The sequence below is a fragment of the Capricornis sumatraensis genome, chromosome 5, assembly GCF_032405125.1.
Source record: "Capricornis sumatraensis isolate serow.1 chromosome 5, serow.2, whole genome shotgun sequence".
Classification (NCBI taxonomy): Eukaryota; Metazoa; Chordata; class Mammalia; order Artiodactyla; family Bovidae; genus Capricornis; species Capricornis sumatraensis.
The window spans coordinates 17,312,304-17,332,888 of record NC_091073.1 but is presented as its reverse complement, the minus strand read 5'-3'; the positions used below and the strand labels follow the sequence as shown (position 1 = coordinate 17,332,888).

The following is a 20,585-nucleotide window of genomic DNA, read 5'->3' as shown; positions in this document are numbered from 1 at the left end:
GGTTTGGTGGGCAACTCTCCTGTTCCTTTACCTGCTGAGTATTCCTCTGTCTCTTCATCTTGGTTATATTGCTGCGTTTGGGGTGGTGTTTTTATATTCTGGTAATTTGTGGAGTTCTCTTTATTATGGAGCTTCCTCACTGTGGGTGGGGTTCTATCAGTGGCTTGTCAAGGTTTCCTGGTTAGGGAGGCTTGTGTTGGAGTTCTGGTGGGTGGAGCTGGGTTTCTTCTCTCTGGAGTGCAGTGGAGTGACCAGTGATGGGTTATGAGACATCAAAGGTTTTGGAATAATTTTGAGCTGCCTGTATATTCAAGCTCAGGGGAGTGTTCCTGTGTTGCTGGAGAATTTGAGTGATATGTCTTGTTTTGGAACTTGTTGGCCCTTGGGTGGAGCTTGGTTTCAGTGTAAATATGAAGGCATTTGATGAGCTCCTATTGCTTAATGTTCCCTGAATTCAAGAGTTCTCTAATGTTTTCAGGCTTTGTATTTAAGCCTCCTGCTTCTGGTCTTCAGTTTTTACAGTAGCCTCTAGACTTCTCCATCTATACAGCACCGATGATAAAACATCTAGGTTAAAGATGAAAAGTTTCTCCAGCTTGAGGGACACTCAGAGAGGTTCACGAAGAGCTAACAGAAGTATTTGTCTCCTAAACAAAAGTTCTTAGTGTAGTTTACTTCTTTAAAATGTTACTTTGGGAAACAACTTGCACTTTATAACTGGACGGGAAAATCTTTTGGTGAGCGAGAAGGCTAAAGGAAACGAAGGCCAGTGGCGTGACCGTGGCACAGGCCCGCGGTTACTCTTGAGGGGACCGCCCCAAGCCACAGTGACCACCTAACAAGACCGCTTTTCCCGCGGACTCTCGCCTTCCGGCGGTAAGTCACCGCAGCACCGGAAGCCGTCGTCAGGACAACGCTCTTCTGCCCACCCCTACCTACTTTTGGTTTTTTGATAAGAAATAAAAGTTCTACCATAGTGTCAAATGCCACAGAGACACAGATAAGGAAATACAGAAGGATTATTAAATAAGACATTTTGGAGGCCATTGATATGACCTTTATAGAGGTATTTCTACAAACTGGTAGAATATGGATTCCAGAGAATTAAGAGTTGGAGCAATTCAAACCAAGACAACAAGGTCAAGTGATGTTTCTAAGAAATTTGACAGTGAAGGAAGGTGAGAAAAATGCCTATTTGAAGTAGTAAAGTTGGAAAATATTTGTTTCAGGAAAAGAGAAATGAGCAATTTTTCAGGTAAAAGAAGGGGACACTGGTGAAGAATGAGTGGTGACTTCTAAAGACAGACCCTAGAGATCACAGAATTAACTAACAACAGAAGGATATTCTTTCCTTAGAAAAGAGGGAAAAAGGATGAGAATTGATAAAACTGAAGAATAAACTGAGGTAGAAATGAGGGAATGAGGAAATTCATGTTGAATGGCATGGGTTTTTTTTTTCAGTGAAAAAGGAGGTAAAGTCATCCACTGAGAATACAGAAAGATGGTGTGGTCTATGGAAGATAATGAAATAAATCCAGAATAGATACTTAGAGATACACAGTAATTCACATATTAGAATAAACACAAATATTGATAAAGAATATTAAATGTATGGTTGAAGTTGAGATGATAACTTCATAGAGTTTTTCAACCTGGTTTTAGACTGCTGCTGCTAAGTCGTTTCAGTCATGTCCGACTCTGTGTGACCCCATTAGATGGCAGCCCACCATCCCTGGGATTCTCCAGGCAAGAATACTGAAGTGGGTTGCCATTTCTTTCTCCAATGCATGAAAGTGAAAAGTGAAAGTGAAGTCACTCAGTCATGTCCAACTCTTTGCAACCCCATGGACTGCAGCCTACCAGGCTCCTCCATCCATGGGATTTTCTAGGCAAGAGCCCTATATAAAAGCTAGAACAGGGCAAAGAGACTTGATAGATAATTTGATAAGGAAGCAGTGAGCAAAGAGTGAGTCTTTCTTAGAAGACAGGCTCTTAACTGATGATGGCAAGATTCGAGGTCTGGAAGCAGAAGTGCATGGCTCAGGGCCATTAAAAGACACTTGCTCTTTGGAAGAAAATCTATGACAAACCTAGACAGTGTATTAAAAAGCAGAGACATCACTTTGCCAACAAAGGTGTGCATAGTCAAAGCTATGGTTTTTCCAGTAGTCACGTACAGATGTGAGAGTTGGACCATAAAGAAGGCTGAGCACCAAAGAACTGATGCTTTTAAACTGTGGTGCTAGAGAAGACTCTTGAGAGTCCCTTGGACTGCAAGGAGATCAAATCAGTCAATCCTAAAGGAAATCAACCCTGAATATTCATTGAAAGAACTGATGCTGAGCTGAAGCTACAATACTTGGGCCACCTGCTGAGAAGAGCTGACTCAGTGGAAAAGACCCTGATGCCAGGAAAGATTAAGGGCAGGAGAAGAAGGGCATGACAGAAGATGAGATGGTTATATGACATCATCGACTCAATGGACATGAGTTTGAGCAAAGTCCTGGAGATAGCAAAGGACAAGGAAGCCAGGCCTGCTGCAGTCCATGGGGTTGCAAAGAGTCGGATATGACTTAGCAACTGAACAACAACAGGGGCATGCTGATCTGTCCTCTAGGTGTGGTCACTTAAGGGGGATGAATGATAGAGGGAATAGCCCTTCCACCAATGGGCTTCAGTGGCTTGTATTATCTGAGGAAAGCCAGGTTTCTCATAAGATTTAAGCATAGAATGACTATTCTGAGAAAAGTTTGAAGATATAGGCAGAGTTATTTGCTGTAGTCCATGGGGTCACAAAGAATCGGACACAACTGAGTGACTCAACAACACCAAATTTGGAACTGAAGACCTACTCTCCCAGAGGTTAGGGGTGAGGCAATGGAAAGGCCAAGAATAGTATGAGTAAGAGTGTGTGTGTGTGTGTAAGAGAGGGAGGGAGGAAGGGGAGAGAGAGTGCAAGGGAGAAGTTAGAGTAGAAAGAGAGAGAAGGAAAGAATTTAAACTGGGTATAAGTAGACATGAGTGTACAAGAAAATATACAAGGTTATTGATGTTTACATACATCAGAGTGATAGAGGAAGGATACAAGGAGGAAGTAGGCGGAGTTTTATAATTAGTAGAGAATAAACCAATCCTAAGTTTTGACACAGTGACCTCGGATGCAGCAAAGGTCCAATACATTCAGGACACCTATTATTGGTTGATAAACACCTGGTCCTTCCAGTAGAAACAGCCACTGTACAAGTTACTGGAATGAATGTTTTACAGTATTTGGAGAAAAGGATTCACATTCAAATCTTTGGACCAATCTGTAGGAACCAAACAGGTCAGAAATAGTCAATTCAATGAAACTGGTTCTCCTATTAATTCTTAGCTGATCCTACTCTTTGTCATTACATAATACAACAATGCAGGCTGTAACAATGCTCCCACCCTACACTGTTATATTATGTAATGACAAAGAGTAGGATCAGCTAAGAATTAATAGGAGAACCAGTTTCATGGCCACCTCATGCAAAGAGCTGACTCATTTGAAAAGACCCTGATGCTGGGAAAGATTGAGGGCAGGAGGAGAAGGGGACAACAGAGGATGAGATGGCTGGATGGCATCACTGACTCAATGGACATGGGTTTGGGTGAACTCTGGGTGTTGGTGATGGACAGGGAGGCCTGGTGTGCTGTGGTTCATGGGGTTTCAAAGAGTCGGACATGACTGAGTGACTGAACTGAACTGAACTGAGGGTGGGAGCAGTGCAATGAAACCATACACCCTAGGACTAGAAAGAACCTTCGTAATTAAATATTTTAATTTCCACATTTTATAAATGAGTAACCTGTAGCTTAGGCAGGTTAAGGGACTCAAACAAATAATTCAGCTTATTCTCTTGTATTATGCTCTTTGGCTTAACCTCCTCTCTATATATTAAAAACTGAAGATAGATTCTTCCCATATTCCCATTCCCAATGGCTTGGATGACACTGGTAATCCTTCAAATCAGATAATGGCAACACCTGACAGTGTAAAAAGAAATCCCAGAAATCTATAAAAGAAATTTAGAGCTTTGAACATTTTTGTTTCTCTGTTTCTTAAAGGGATTAAAATATCCAGGCATGCCAGACTTTGCACCAGATGAGCCAGGACGAATCTTCTTGATGGATTTAAATGAGCAAAACCCTAGGGTCCAGGAATTAAACATCAGTGATGGTTTTGACAAAGCATCCTTTAATCCACATGGAATGAGTACTTTCATTGACAAAGGTAAAACCTGAATGCTTAAGAATAAGGGGGAAATGAGGGAAATACAAACCACTCATCCTCAAACTACCCAGCGTGTATGTCAAAGGAGGGAAGATGATATTTTACCATAAAGGTATATATTTGTGAGATAATAAATGTATATCAAAACATTTTTTAATTGTATGAAAGAGGGGAAGACTAGATTGTGATCAAACCCTTTCTCCTATTCCCTTCTCATCTCACCATCAAAACCAGTCTGAATGTTGTTCTCAGAAATCTAACATATAAACTAAAGGCCCTTTGAAAATAATCATGTGACATCATGCTGCTGCTGCTGCTGCTAAGTCGCTTCAGGCGTGTCTGACTCTGTGTGACCCCATAGACGGCAGCCCACCAGGCTCCCCCATCCCTGGGATTCTCCAGGCAAGAACACTGGAGTGGGTTGCCATTTCCTTCTCCAATGCATGAAAGTGAAAAGTGAAAGTGAAGATGTGACATTATGAAACAACATAAAAGAAAACAATAGATGAATTAGACATGATCAAAATTAAAATCTTCAAAAGATACAACCAGTATACCACAGGTAACTCTGCTGAAGGTTGTGTGGCAGCCTGGATGGGACGGAGTTTGGTGGATAATGGATACATATATGTGTGTGGCTGAGTCCATTTGCTGTTCACTTGAAACTATCACAACATTGTTAATTGGCTATGCTCTAAGAAAAAGTGAAAAGTTTATTAAAAAATAATAAAATACCAAAGTGGTTTACCAGGTGATACACTTCTATTAAGATGAACTAAATAAAGAAAAAAAACACCACCATGGAAGTGAAAAACAACCTAATGAGTAAGAGGAAAAGATTTGCAAATCAGATATTTGATGAGGCTTATATCCAGAATATATGAATAATTTTACATCTCAACCAAAAAGACAAACGACCCGATTAGGTAAAAGACAAAGATCTTAGTAGATTGTTCCAAAGAGATATACAAATGGTCAATAAACATATGAAAAGATACTCAGTATCCTTAGTCATTGCTGCTGCTGCTGCTGCTGCTGCTGCTAGGTCGCTTCAATTGTGTCCAACTCTGTGTGACCCCATAGAAGGCAGCCCATGAGGCTCCCCCGTCCCTGGGATTCTCCAGGCAAGAACACTGGAGTGGGTTGCCATTTCCTTCTCCAATGCATGAAAGTGAAAAGTGAAAGTGAAGACGCTCAGTCGTATCCGACTCTTCGCGACCCCATGGACTGCAGCCCACCAGGCTCCTCCGTCCATGGAATTTTCCAGGCAAGAGTACTGGAGTGGGTTGCCATTGCCTTCTTCTTAGTCATTAGGGAAATGCAAATCAAAACCATAATGAGTCCACTTTATAACCATAGAGCAGCTACAATAAAAAAGACAGACAATAACAAGCATTGGCAAAGATGTAAGAAAGTTGACATCCTCACACTTTGCTCGTGGGATTGGGTGCAATCACGTTTGAAATCAGTTTGGCAGTTACCCAAAATGTTAAATCTAGAATTACCATATGCTGTAGAAACTACTCCTTGGCATATATGCAAGAGAACTGAAAACATAGGTTCATACAAAAACTTACACACATATAGTCATAGCAGCATTACTCCTAATATGCAAAAGGTAAAAATAATCCAAATTCCCATGAAATGATGAATGCATAACCAAAAGGTGGTATATTTATACAATGGAATATTATTTGGCAATAAAAATAAACGAAGTGCTGATAAACCCTGTAAGCATTACCCTAAGTGAAAGTATTCAGTCACTAAATACCACATGCTGTATGACTCCGTTTATATTAAATGTCCAGAACAGGTACCTTTATAGAGACAAAAAGTAGATTCATGGTTGGCGGGGAATCAGGGGAGTGGGGAATGGGGCATGACAGCCAATGGATATGGGGTTTCTTTGGGGGGGTGATGAAAATATTCTGGAACTAGATAGTGGCTATGGCTAGACAACTCTGTGAATACACTAAAAACACTAAACTGTACATTTTCAAAGTGTGAGTTTAATGGCAAGTGAATTAAATCTCAAAAAAGCTGTCACAGAAAGCAGGGCATAGTTATGACTACACTGTATTATATGTGCTTTAAAATAATATTATTTTTCTTTATAGTGTATAAGTCCAGACTAACAACTTTTAAATATTTGTGGGGCTACAGATCATGTAAAATATAAGAAGAATGAAACCTCTCTAGTAGTAATGACATGAAAAGGAGGAGAAATGGAAGTGTTGCAAGTCAAAATTTTTGAATGAATGGTGTTTTAATTCTTCCAATTACATACTGGAGTTACAATTGTTAAATATAAATTTGCTAGAGTAATTTCAGTAAACAAAAAAATAATTAATAATTATTTCAGTCCACTTATCCAGGTTACATTCCTTTCATCTGAACCAATAGAGACTTGCTAATTTTTAAATAAATGGGTACCTTTTAAATAGCTCAAAGATATTTTTGCTGTTGTTCAGTCACTCAGCCATGTCCAACTCTTTGTGACCCTGTGGACTGCAGCACACCAGGCTTCCCTGTTCTTTACCATCTCCCAGAGCTTGCTCAAACTCATGTCTATTGAGTCAGTGATGCCATCCAACCACCTCATCCTCTGTCATCCCCTTCTCCTCTTGCCTTCAATCTTTCTGTGCATCAGGGTCTTTTACTAAGTTTAATATTCCCCTGAAATCTATAATAATATATGATGTGTATTTGCTTAGCAAGCTCTTATTTAAAAGATAATTGTACCTAACAGTCTTTATTGTTCTTCAGTTCATAAACTACCTTCATATATAATGTATTCCTCAAAATAAAACACTGGGCCCAACCTTGACTCTTCTCCTCTCCCTGCCCCATTAAGTTGACTATTTACAAGGTTCTGTCCAATCCACCCCTCACAGAACTCTCCAAGCCTCTCACCTCTCCCTATCCTCCCTGCACGATCCCAGTCCAGGTCCCCAGCATGTCTTTCCTAGATTCTGCAGTGGCCCCTGATGGTAACTGCCGTCTTGTATCACTTCAAATCATTTTATAAGCAAGTAGTTATTTTCTGTGGAAATGTGGTCATGTTACTCCCTTCTAAAAATTCATCATACGATTCCCATCACTCTCAGAAGTGAAAGTTGTTTTTTCTAAGATAGGACCATTTACTGATTAATCCTCAGGCATATAATCAGGTTTTCAGAAGTTGAGTGTATTATTATTAACATCTTATTTTATTTGTTAGTGACCTCCCTTAATTATGTATTTAATTCACAAGGCCAAAATATTATACATAAATTGGCATGCATGAGAAGATAGAGAACAAAAGTCTTCTCACCAGGCATCTCTTAAATGAAAAAAAGGTCTTAAGAAGTGGGTAAAGCTGGGGCAGCACATATATTTTTCATGCTGTGACCAGCAAGAGTGTCTTGTTGAAGGGCCACGTGGGGACTAAATCCTTCTCGTGTTCTGTCAAGTCCCTGGAACAGAGTTGGGTCAGACCAAAAGAAAGGTTCATCTGTGAGGGAGCACTTTTCCTTAATTCAGATAATGCTGCCCATATGTTTCCGGGGCCCTAAGGATAAGCCCCACATCTCAGAGCTCCAGCTTCCAGCTTGCTCCACTGCATAACTGGAAACCCCAAGAAGGGAACTGAGGAGATGAATGCAGATCCAGTCCTGAGTGGAAGCATGGGCCCAGGTTTTTTCAAACTCTGGAGCTCATCTGATTTAGAGCTCCTGGTAAGTTAGAAAAGACTACTCTGACAAGCCAGAGTACCCTAATCTGGTTCACATCGCAGCAGTTCACATTCCAGTATGAGAACAGCCAGCTGAACATTCCTGAGGCTGGCTATATCCTAGAACTGGCTAATCTATCTTCTCCTACACTCATATTTACATTTCACATCCATTGGGTTCACAAATAAATACTGTTTCTGCAGCCTCAGGTAGGGTGACTTGTGTTAGGAGTTCATTCTCTAACTGGGAGGTGTTTATTTTAATATGTTTACGCTGGCCTGACACCGCTTGAATGTGTGTTGCAATGTAGGCTCTTCTCACAGAAAAGAATTCTCAGAAAAGCTTCACTTGCCTCCACCCACTTCTGTTTGCTGAAGGGCCACTTTGGGAAACCACATCTATGTGGTTTATGCACCGTGGTAGCTCTGCATCTTCCTGTTAGAGAGGGTGTGCAGGTGAGGCTGAGGGGAGCACTGCAGAAATATCTGGGCTTGGCTTTGCCACTGGGTGTTGGTAAAATTGCTCATAACTCATTAACCTTCTGAGTGTCAGTTTCTTCAATAAAATGGGGATTCTGGCATTTGTTTGACTTACATTAGATGGGTTGTGGGGATCAGATACAAGATATGTATAAGAAAAATCCCTGGACATAATCAAGTTCTATACTATGTCTAAAATAGTTGAAATAGAAGCCAACTTCTTGGAAATTATGCCTTTTTTCCAATTTAGACCAAACTGTGTATCTTTATGTTGTGAATCATCCCCACATGGACTCCACAGTGGAGATATTTAAATTTGAGGAACAACAACATTCTTTGGTATACCTGAAAACTATAAAACACGAACTTCTCAAAAGGTATGGAATTATTTTGCATTTCTATTTATTCTGCGCCTCTGCTGTGTGCTTTGTTTTCTTAGTTCAGCAGGCTGTCTTATTATTTTTATTATGTTTTATTTATTTTTTTGGAGGCTAATTACTTTACAATATGGTATTGGTTTTGTCACACATTGACATGAATCCACCACGGGTGTACATGTGTTCCCCATCCTGAATGCCCCTCCCATCTCCCTCCCCATCCCTTCCCTCTGGGTCCTCCCAGTGCACCAGCCCCGAGCACCCTATATCATGCATCAAACCTGGACTGGTGATCCGTTTCACACATGATATTATATGTGTTTCAATGCCATTCTCCCAAGTCATCCCACCCTCTCCCTCTCCCACAGAGTCCAAAAGACTGTTCTTTACATCTGTGTCTCTTTTGCTGTCTCACATACAGGGTTATCATTACCATCTGTCTAAATTCCATATATATGCGTTAGTATACTGTATTGGTGTTTTTCTTTCTGACTTACTTCACTCTGTATAATAGGCTCCAGTTTCATCCACCCCATTAAAACTGATTCACATGTATTCTTTTTAATAGCTGAGTAATATTCCATTGTGTATATGTACCACAGCTTTCTTATCCATTCATCTGCTAATGGACATCTAGGTTGCTTCCATGTCCTGGCTATTATAAACAGTGCTGCGATGAACACTGGGGTACATGTGTCTCTTTCAATTCTGGTTTCCTTGGTGTGTATGCCCAGCAGTGGATTGCTGAGTTATATGGCAGTTCTATTTCCAGTTTTTTAAGGAATCTCCACACTGTACTCCATAGTGGCTGTACTAATTTACATTCCCACCAACAGTGTAAGAGGGTTCCCTTTTCTCCACACCCTCTCCAGCATTTATTGCTTGTAAACTATTGGAGAGCAGCCATTGTGACTGGCATGAAATGTACCTCATTGTGGTTTTGATTTGCATTTCTCTAATAATGAGTGATGTTGAGCATCTTTTCATGTGTTTGTTAGCCATCTGAATATCTTCTTTGGAGAAATGTCTGTTTAGTTCTTTGGACCATTTTTTGATTCAGTTCAGTTCAGTTCAGGTCAGTCACTCAGTCGTGTCCAACTCTTTGCGACCCCATGAATCACAGCACGCCAGGCCTCCCTGTCCATCACCAATTCCCGGAGTTCACTCAGACTCACGTCCATCGAGTCCATGATGCCATCCAGCCATCTCATCCTCGGTCGTACCCTTCTCCTCCTGCCCCCAATCCCTCCCAGCATCAGAGTCTTTTCCAGTGAGTCAACTCTTCACATGAGGTGGACAAAGTACTGGAGTTTCAGCTTCAGCATCATTCCTTCCAAAGAAATCCCAGGGTTGGTCTCCTTCAGAATGGACTGGTTGGATCTCCTTGCAGTCCAAGGGACTCTCAAGAGTCTTCTTCAACACCACAGTTCAAAAGCATCAATTCTTCGGCGCTCAGCTTTCTTCACAGTCCAACTCTCACATCCATACATGACCACAGGAAAAACCATAGCCTTGACTAGCTGGACCTTAGTCGGCAAAGTAATGTCTCTGCTTTTGAATATACTATCTAGGTTGGTCATAACTTTTCTTCCAAGGAGTAAGCATCTTTTAATTTCATGGCTGCAGTCACCATCTGCAGTGATTTTGGAGCCCAAAAAGATAAATTCTGACACTGTTTCCACTGTTTCCCCATCTATTTCCCATGAAGTGATGGGACCGGATGCCATGATCTTCGTTTTCTGAATGTTGAGCTTTAAGCTGACTTTTTCACTCTCCTCTTTCACTTTCATCAAGAGGCTTTTTAGTTCCTCTTCACTTTCTGCCATAAGGGTCGTGTCATCTGCATATCTGAGGTTATTGATATTTCCCCCAGCAATCTTGATTCCAGCTTGTGTTTCTTTCAGTCCAGCGTTTCTCATGATGTACTCTGCATATAAGTTAAATAAGCAGGGTGACAATATACAGCATTGACGTACTCCTTTTCCTATTTGGAACCAGTCTGTTGTTGATTGGGTCATTTATTTTTCTGGAATTGAGCTGCAGGAGTTGCTTGTATATTTTTGAGATTAATTCTTTGTCAGTTGCTTCATTTGCTATTATTTTCTCCCATTCTGAAGGCAGTCTTTTCACCTTGCTTATAGTTTCATTTGTTGTTCAGAAGCTTTTAATTTTAATTAGGTCCCATTTGTTTATTTTTGCTTTTATTTCTAATATTCTGGGAGGTAGGTCATAGAGGATCCTGCTGTGATTTATGATGGAGAGTGTTTTGCCTATGTTTTCCTCTAGGAGTTTTATAGTTTCTGGCCTTACATTTACATCTTTAATCCATTTTGAGTTTATTTTTGCATATGGCATTAGAAAGTGTTCTAATTTCATTTTTTACAAGTCATTGACCAGTTTTCCCATCACCACTTCTTAGAAAGATTGCCTCCTTTGTTGAAGATAAGGTGTCCATAGGTTTGTGGATTTAGCTCTGGGCTTTCTATTTTGTTCCATTGATCCATATTTCTGTCTTTGTGCCAGTACCATACTGTCTTGATGACTGTGGCTTTGCAGTAGAGCCTGAAGTCAGGCAGGTTGTTTCCTCCAGTTCCATTCTTCTTTCTCAAGATTGCTTTGGCTTTTTGAGGTTTTTTGTATTTCCATACAAATTGTGAAATTATTTGTTCTAGCTCTGTGAAAAATACCACTGGTAGCTTGATAGGAAGTGCATTGAATATATAGATTGCTTTGGGTAGTATACTCATTTTCACTACATTGATTCTCCTGATCCATGAACACGGTATATTTCTCCATCTTAGTGTCCTCTTTGATTTCTTTCACCAGTGTTTTATAGTTTTCTATATATAGGTCTTTTGTTTCTTTAGTAGATACATTCCTAAGTACTTTATTCTTTTCGTTGCAATGGTGAATGGAATTGTTTCCTTAATTTCTCTTTCTGTTTTCTCATTGTTAGTGTATAGGAATGCAAGGGATTTCTGTGTGTTGATTTTATATCCTGCAACTTAACTATATTCATTAATTAGCTCTAGTAATTTTCTGGTGGAGTCTTTAGGGTTTTCTATGTATAGGACCATGTCATCTGCAAACAGTGAGAGTTTTACTTCTTCTTTTCCAATATGGATTCCTTTTATTTCTTTTTCTGCTTTGATTGCTGTGGCCAAAACTTCCAGAACTATGTTGAATAGTAGTGGTGAGAGTGGGTACCCTTGTCTTGTTCCTGACTTTAGGGGAAATGCTTTCAGTTTTTCACCTTTGAGGATAATGTTTGCTGTGGGTTTGTCATATATAGCTTTTATTATGTTGAGGTATGTTCCTTCTACTCCTGGTTTCTGGAGGGTTTTTATCATAAATGGATGTTGAATTTTGTCAAAGGCCTTCTCTGCATCTATTGACATAATCATATGGTTTTTATTTTTCAATTTGTTAATGTGGTGTATTATGTTGATTGATTTGCAGATACTGAAGAATCCTTGCATCCCTGGGATAAAGTCCAGTTGGTCATGATGTATAATCTTCTTAATATGTTGTTGGATTCTGTTTTCTAGAATTTTGTTAAGGAATTTTGCATCTATGTTCATCAGTGATATTGGCCTGTAGTTTTCTTTGTTTGTGGCATCTATGTCAGGTTTTGGTATTAGGGTGATGGTGGCCTGATAGAATGAGTTTGGAAGTTTACCTTCCTCTGCAATTTTCTGGAAGAGTTTGAGTAGGATAAGTGTCAGCTCTTCTCTAAATTCAGCAGGCTGTCTTAAACTTTTGTTTTGAAGTTTTTTTTTTTCCTAAAGCTTTCTAAAGGTTCCCATGGTGACACTGCCCAGCACCTCACTAGAAATTGCTGTATTTAGTATTGAATATCTCTAACTTTTGGAAAGCATTTTAATCCTATAAAGGTGCTCAGTTAGATTCCCAAGCTCTAATTCCATCCTCGGTAACACAACAGTGCAGTACCTGCTACTGGGCTCTTTAAACACCCATACCCTCTAGTTGTCCTAGTAGGTTGTAATCTGAAAGCCACACCCACTGGGTGTTATAACCAGCCTCCAGAAGGACCATTCCTTTGTTCAATCAGAGCTTTAAAGTAGAATTTGAAGGAAGAAAAAAAAGGCCTGTAGGCACATATACAAATTCACACTTATCAAGTGTTGACTGTGTGCCAGGCATTGTGCCAAAATACCTGATTCACCTCTTCTCACAACTGCCTTTAGTGACAGGCAGGAGTAAACAGACTTAGAGCAGTTTGGGGCCAAGTTACTTCCCCAAGTTACATAACTTGTAAGTGGCTGAATAAGGTGTAAACCTTGACCCATCTGAATTCAAAGCTGGGCTCTTACTCACTGTGGTGAACATCTTAGAGAAAAATTCTAAGTTTTTTTATGGGCTAGGTTGCCTGTTCCGAGCCTATAATGAACTATGAAGAGTCTTTGATAAAACAGACTCAGCATCAAAAGACTGGTTCTAAAACAGTAGAGGTCCACCTTCGCATCAGGCAGAAGAGTAGGGAAAGCAAAGGAACGAAGTTCATCTTCTCTTCTTTGCTCTCTTTCACAACGACATATTTTAATTTCTCCATACAGAATTAGGGGGCAACAAAAGCAGAGGGGAGGAAGTAAGAGAACTTAACATTGTTGACTTTTCCCATGTTGCGTCGTATTGGGTTCTGAGGCATGGTGGGGACTAGGACTGCCACAAGGTAACTGAGAAACTGTGGACCAACAACTTAACCTGTGCTTCAGTATTCTTAAGCAAAATGGGGATTCTCTCATAGGCCTGATTACCTACCTGGTGATTGTGAGGATCAAATGCAACATCACCTCATGGGAATAGCTCCTCAGCAGAGCCGGAGGGATAACTTGAGACACCATTCATTTATTAGGGAGGACCAGCCCACGATACGAAAGTCAGAGACCAACCTGAGGCAGGGGAAGGGGAGTGTCATAGGTTGAACTGTGTCCCTTCAAAAAGATAAGTTGAAATTTTAATCCCCCTCCCATACATCAAAACATGACCTTATTTGGAAATAGGATGTTGTAATTAGTTAAGATGAGGCTATATTAGAGCCTGCCTTTAATCTAATATGATTGATGTCCTTATAAGAAGACAGACAGCAAATGAGACAACAAATTTGTGTTGTCTTAAGCCTCCCAGCTTGTGGTAATTTTTTTACAGCAGCACTATTCAGAAGAGACTATGCCAAAGCCTTTGACTGTGTGGATCACAATAAACTGTGGAAAATTCTTCAAGAGATGGGAATACCAGACCACCTGACCTGCCTCCTAAGAAATCTGTGTTCAGGTCAGGAAGCAACAATTAGAACTGGACATGGAACAACAGATTGGTTCCAAATGGGGAAAGGAGTATGTCAAGGCTGTATGTTGTCACCCTGCTTATTTAACTTATATGCAGAGTACATCACAAAAGGAAGCACAAGCTGGAATCAAGATTGCCAGGAGAAATATCAATAACCTCAGATATGCAGATGACACCATCCTTATGGCAGAAAGCGAAGAGGAACTAAAGACCCTCTTGATGAAAGTGAAAGAGGAGAGTGAAAAAGTTGGCTTAAAGCTCAACATTCAGAAAACGAAGATCATGGCATCCGGTCCCATCATTGCATGGCAAACAGATAGGGAAACAATGACAGACATTATTTTTGGGGGCTCCAAAATCACTGCAGATGGTGACTGCAGCCATGAAATTAAAAGACACTTACTCCTTGGCAGAAAAGCTATGACCAACCTAGACAGTATATTAAAAAGCAGAGACATTACTTCACCAGCAAAGGTCCATCTAGTCAAAGCTATGGTTTTTCCAGTTATCATTTATGGAAGTGAGAGGTGTACTATAAAGAAAGCTGAGCACTGAGGAATTGATGCTTTTGAACTGTGGTGTTGGAGATACTCTTAGAGTCCCTTGGACTGCAAGGAGATCCAACCAGTCAGTCCTAAAGGAAATCAGTCCTGAATACTCACTGGAAGGACCTGATGTGAAGAACTGACTCACTGGAAAAGACCCTGATGCTGGGAAAGACTGAAGGCGGGAGGAGAAGGGGATGACAGAGGATGAGATGGTTGGATGGCATCACCAACTCAATGGACATGAGTTTGAGTCATCTCCGGGAGTTGGTGATGGACAGGGAGGTGTGGCATGCTATAGTCCATGGGGTTCCAAAGAGTCAGACACAACTGAGTGACTAAACTGAAAACTGATACAGAAGAGAGTCTATAGTAAATATATTTGTCAAGCCAGCCACTGCTAAGTGTAACTGACTACTTGAAATCATGGGATTACCCTCCAATAAGCAACATAGGCATCATTTCAAGACAGTCTAGTCAAGATAAGAAAGGAAGAGGAATTTATCCACCAGCCCCATCTTTCAGTAGTCAAAGGTTTGCTTCAAGGGTTGTTATTTCCTGTACATAGCTCCTTACGCAGGTGCAAGGCAAATCTGGTGATATCCTGTGCTTTGATATCAATCTGGAAGCCTGGAAGTAGGAGTAAGAGGCCCATAACAGACATGGGCAAGGCATCAGAAGGGTGCACTGTGGAATTCTGTCAGGTCCCATGCAGAGCAGGGTGAAGCAGTGCCAGCTGGAACAGAGCAGGTGGGCTTTGAGGACTTTGAGAGGTGCCCTGATAAACACAATGACAAGGCATTTCAAGAGGTGGAAGAAAGTGCTACAGGACATATTATGAGGAAGTTTAACTTAATCTATGGTGTTGGGCAATACCTCTTGGAAGAAGGACTGTGTAAACTGGGACCTAAAAGACAAGTAAAAGACAAGCCCAACAAACTTGTGGAAATCATTATGCACCAAAACTTCAAAGTAGCTCCTGATTCATCCCAAAGTTTTTTTTCCTAAATTAAGTCTAAACTTGTATGGGTGTAACTGAATCACTTTATTATACACCTGCAACTAACATCACTGTTAATTGACTATACTCCAATATAAAATAAAAAATTTAAAAATCATGTATACCACGAGAAAGGGTGGCACATTAAACTTATTGACAATATTGTGTATTTTACAAAGTTGCTGCATAAAGGAGCTTCACACACACACAAAGTTCAATTTTTTACCTTGCATTTTTTTTCAAGTCATCTCTTTTTTTCTTTTCCAAAATGGAATTGACTTTGTTTTTATTGACTTTTGTTGTAAGAGTAAGACTTGCTTCATTTAATTTTTTAATGGTATTGAAGAACATAAATAAGAGAGAATAACACTCATAATCCCACCTATGCAGAGAAAATATAAAGGTCAGACTGATCTGGGTCTTGGTGCAATAATAGAAAAGAAAAACCCTAACTCTTTCACAGCTCAAACTGTGAAGTTGTTTTGTCCTCTCACTCATGCTATGTCCACTGTAGATTCAGGAAGTCAGTTGTATGGTGTCTGCATGTGGAACCCTAAGAGAGGACCACAGTTTATCAGAAAAGTTGCTGGTTACTGTGGGAGAGTGAGGGAAGCATTCTGGCTCTCAAAGCCTCCCATCTTGGAAGCTAATATATCATTTCATTCTCATTGGCCAGAGCAAGTCACATGGCTGTGCCTAACTCCAAGGGCACGGAGGAGCCTAGTTCAAGAAAGAAGAGAACCAGAAGTACTGGTGAACTGCACGATGACCACCACAGATAACTACTATTAACATTCACAAGTCACCAGATTTAGATGTGGGGTTTATCTGTAAACTTATCTGTTTTTGCTGACTCCTATGGAAGGGAAGAGTGAGACAACAAGTGGCTAAAAGAAAACCCATCAGGGCAATGAAAAGTCATGTCCTCTTTGTGGAATTCTTTAATCCAGACTAGTTCTTGTACAGTTTTTCAAGCTGATGAATTTATTGGTCTTTGAGATTTCATGATTTTAATTAGTCCATGGTTTGTTGGTTTTCCCTCTCTCTCTTTTTTTCATTTTAGTGTGAATGATATTGTGGTTCTCGGACCAGAACAGTTCTATGCCACCAGAGACCGCTATTTTACCAACTTCTTCTTGATGCTATTAGAGTTGTTCATGGATCTTCACTGGACTCAGGTGCTTTTCTACAGCCCAGGAGAGGTTAAAGTGGTGGCCAGAGGATTTAGTTCTGCCAATGGAATTACACTCTCACTAGACAAGAAGTAAGTTCTTTTATGAATTTTCAACTGTTTACCCTCATGTTCTTATGGACTCTGTCTCTGAAGAAGTGGTTACTTCTTGAGGCTTACGTACTCAATACATGTGTGCAGGGATCCAGTGTGGCGAGGGCTCACGCTTGGTGTGTGATCTTAAGACAACCATTGCCCTTGTGCACATAAGGCTCCCCCAACAAAATGAAGGATTTGGACTCATGGATATGAGGTCCTTGTTTCAAATTCTTTTTTGTTTTTTTTTAAAGAGGAAAAAGGATATATGTTTTCTTGTTTAACAAAATGAATTCAATAAATGAAGCTTCAGCTCAAACTCTATATAAAATTACAGAGGTCTGGGGCCATGGGTTGTGGGCTGATGGGTGCCTGGTCCCAAGGTGGGTATCCAGCATGGCCACAAGGCCAGGTGGGTCTTGGGCTTCAGGAGAGAACAAGTCTCTGTGGCCCAGCCTTCTTTTCATCATTGTTAATATCATTATCTTAATTCCTTAAATTTCAAGGGCCCCATCTTTCTGGCCATGGGAGGCTAGGTGAGACAGGAGGCTGGCTGGGATGGGAGGCACCCCCAGCCTGCCCCAGCCTGTCAGGGCAGTACCTAGGACTGCTCTGCCCTACCCTCTGGCCCAGGGTACTGGTGGACTCCTAGACATCCGGGACAGGTGGTAGAAAAATAGCCTGGGTAGGGACATAGGCGGGCAGGCATAGTTTGTTCCAAATTCTTGTGTGACTAAAAAGAAGAATAAATGCACAATAGCTCTATTCTTTATGAGGCCAGAAGGACTTTAACTGAGTTAACTTATACTAAGTTCAGTTACCCAAAAGTTATTAGACAGGGAGGCCCAACTTAGACTGGGCACTGTGATTGTATAAGTGGCAGACTTCCCTTCATACTACAGCAGACTTTTCTATGAGAAATGCTATTTTATGCAGTATAAAATTTTATGAGAAACATTCTTTTAAAGTGTTTTAAAATGGAAGATTATTTAAAAAGAAGAGTACCATGAATATTAAATGTAATGGTAAGATAGTAAGTAGAGATGATCCCGGTGGAAAACAATTGTAAGCATTCTTCCTCTTTCTAAAAATGATTGTGATTGAGTTTCATGATCATCTGCTACATCTTTTCAAGCACTAGTTTCAAGCACTAGAAGTATAGAATCTATTGGCCTTATAAGAGATCCACTTATCTCCATTCAATTTAAAGAATAAAGTGTGACTCTTCTAACTAATGAGACTGAGCCTGAGTGTCATTTGGAAACACCAATTCCATTGCCTTTCGTCAAATCTCATATTCAAAGCTTATTAAAGTACTTCAAAAGTATTAAACATACTACTCCATTATCTTTCACTGTGGTTTAGCAAGGTATTGCACGGACATGTTGAGCTATTGTGAATTTGTAAACCTCTTTTCCAAAATAAGAGTCAGTGTCATCTTTCATTATTACTTGCTTAAATGTAAATGTTGCTTACTTCAAAGGTATATCTATGTAGCTGATGTATCGGATAAGAACATCCATGTTATGAAAATACATGACAACTGGGATTTAACTCAACTCAAGGTAAGAGTACCCTGGTTTCCCATACAACATGTTCCATTAGCTCCCAAGCTTGACCCGGGAATGTACTTCTTGAATGAAGGAAATGAGACTATTTTTGAAGAATGATGGTGACATTATGCTTGCACTTAGAAAATTCAGTAGCAAAAATACCAATTTGGGGAGCCAGAAGGAGCTAGTAGGAGGAAGGTGGAAGGGATGAAAGTCAGAACAATGTTTCACTGCTTCCTCTTTGTTGGAAGGTAATCCAGTTGGACACCTTAGTGGATAACTTAACTGTTGATCCTGACACGGGAGATATTTTGGCAGGATGCCATCCTAATGCTCTCAAGCTGCTGATGTATAACACCGAGGATCCTCCAGGGTCAGAAGTAAGTTCTTAGACTTACCTGAACTGCAGGGGAAAGCTGCAGGAATAAATAATGTGTGGAGGTGACTTGGGAGAATTTAGCAGGCCATATCTGATGTTCCAGAACTGAACAAATTCCGCATATGGAAAGAGTAAGATTTGGAACAGGCTGGGGAGATACAGTCCATTAACCCTTTCAAGTCACCTGGTGCCCGTTAACCATCAGTGCTAAACAACATATCCCATCCATGCAAAGGCTATGCCTGTTTTTTGGGAATCATGGGTACCAGTTCGTGGCCCAGGGAATTGGGGAACCCTGGTTTAAATGACTGTAATCTGAAAAAAAAAATTAGATTTTGCCAGCAGTTCTATTACATATGATAGTGCTGAAGAATGTCTCATTTTAAAGATGTTATTTTAAATCTCTTCTAAAATAATATCATACACCACTGAATTTTATATGGCATTAAAAACAACAGCATAAAGTATTGCAATTTCTATAGCATTATGCTTATGCTTAAGAATAAAAAATCTCTAGTGAATTTAAATACAGATATAAATTCTTGGCACACATACTATGAGAGATTTATTTCCAAAAATTACTAAGCACTTATAATGCACTAGGCTTTGTTCTCATACTTAGAATATATATCAGAAAATAAAGCATACCAAGATCCCTACTGTTAGGGAGGGAGACATTCAATGAACAATATGCATCAGAAATAAGTAAATTATATATTAATAGTAAGTTTGAAGTTGAAAAGTTCTATGGAAGAAAAAGCATAACAGTAAAAGGGATCAGGACTGCTGTGAACAGAGAGACAGCAGGTCTTAGTAAATACATAGACCAAGACAGACCTCACTGAGAAGGTAAGATTCTAACAAAGATATAATGGTTGAATCCAGATTTGGGGTTTTGGGAAATTGAGCCTCAAATGCCACCCTGGTAATTGGTCCAGTGGGTAAAGAGAACATACTGCTTCCAAAATTGCTATTCTTTAGTTTTTGTTTTTTTTTTATTTGTTTCTTGAGACTTCCTGGCAATGCACTGGTTAAGATTCTGTGCTTCCAATGCAGGGGCTCACACTTGATCCCTGGTTGGAGAACTAAGATCCCACATGCTGTGCAGTACAGTAAAAATAAATAAATAAAAATTAAAAATTTTTTTCCTTTTATTAACAAATTAGTCACAACGTTTTTTTTTTTTTTTGGGGGGGGGGGCCACACCACATAGCTTGTGGGATCTTAGTTCTCAGACCAGAGACTGAACCCATGCCCTTGGCAGTGAAATTGTGGAATCCTAACCACTGGACCTCCAGGGAATACTCTAGTCACAACTTCTTGACAAAAAAACAGTAACAACAACAACAAAAAACAAAACATCAAAAAATATAAAAAGTACAGTCTGAGACTGGACCCTGAAGAATGTCACCCTGAACTAGCAAGCTACCCTAGCCTCAGATGTGTGCCTCACAAAGTGATACATATAACTTTTCTACAAATGCCCAACAATAATGTCTGCTTTAAAAGAACAAAAGAAAATATGATCCATAGAATGATTTGAAAATTGCTTAGACTCTTTTTCATGTCTCCATTTTCAAGTTTAATCATTTGTTTACTTTAGGTAAGACTTCTTTCTTCACAATCTCTGATACCCTTTATTTTTGGTTGAGGCTAATGTTTACAACATGAGTTCCATCTTGAGTATTTCCATGTAACAAACCT

The 20,585-nt window shown here is 40.0% G+C and overlaps 1 protein-coding gene across 1 annotated transcript in view; it reads left to right on the top strand.

The window, feature by feature from the left end:
* The window catches only part of PON3 (paraoxonase 3), a 41,715-nt gene that overhangs the window by 18,270 nt on the left and 2,860 nt on the right, over window positions 1-20,585 (top strand). The window contains exons 4-8 of the mRNA XM_068972324.1: window positions 4,093-4,258; window positions 8,701-8,827; window positions 16,746-16,946; window positions 18,433-18,514; window positions 18,754-18,882. Of these exons, the coding sequence (XP_068828425.1) occupies window positions 4,093-4,258; window positions 8,701-8,827; window positions 16,746-16,946; window positions 18,433-18,514; window positions 18,754-18,882 (705 nt within the window). The remainder of the gene's footprint in view (window positions 1-4,092; window positions 4,259-8,700; window positions 8,828-16,745; window positions 16,947-18,432; window positions 18,515-18,753; window positions 18,883-20,585) is intronic.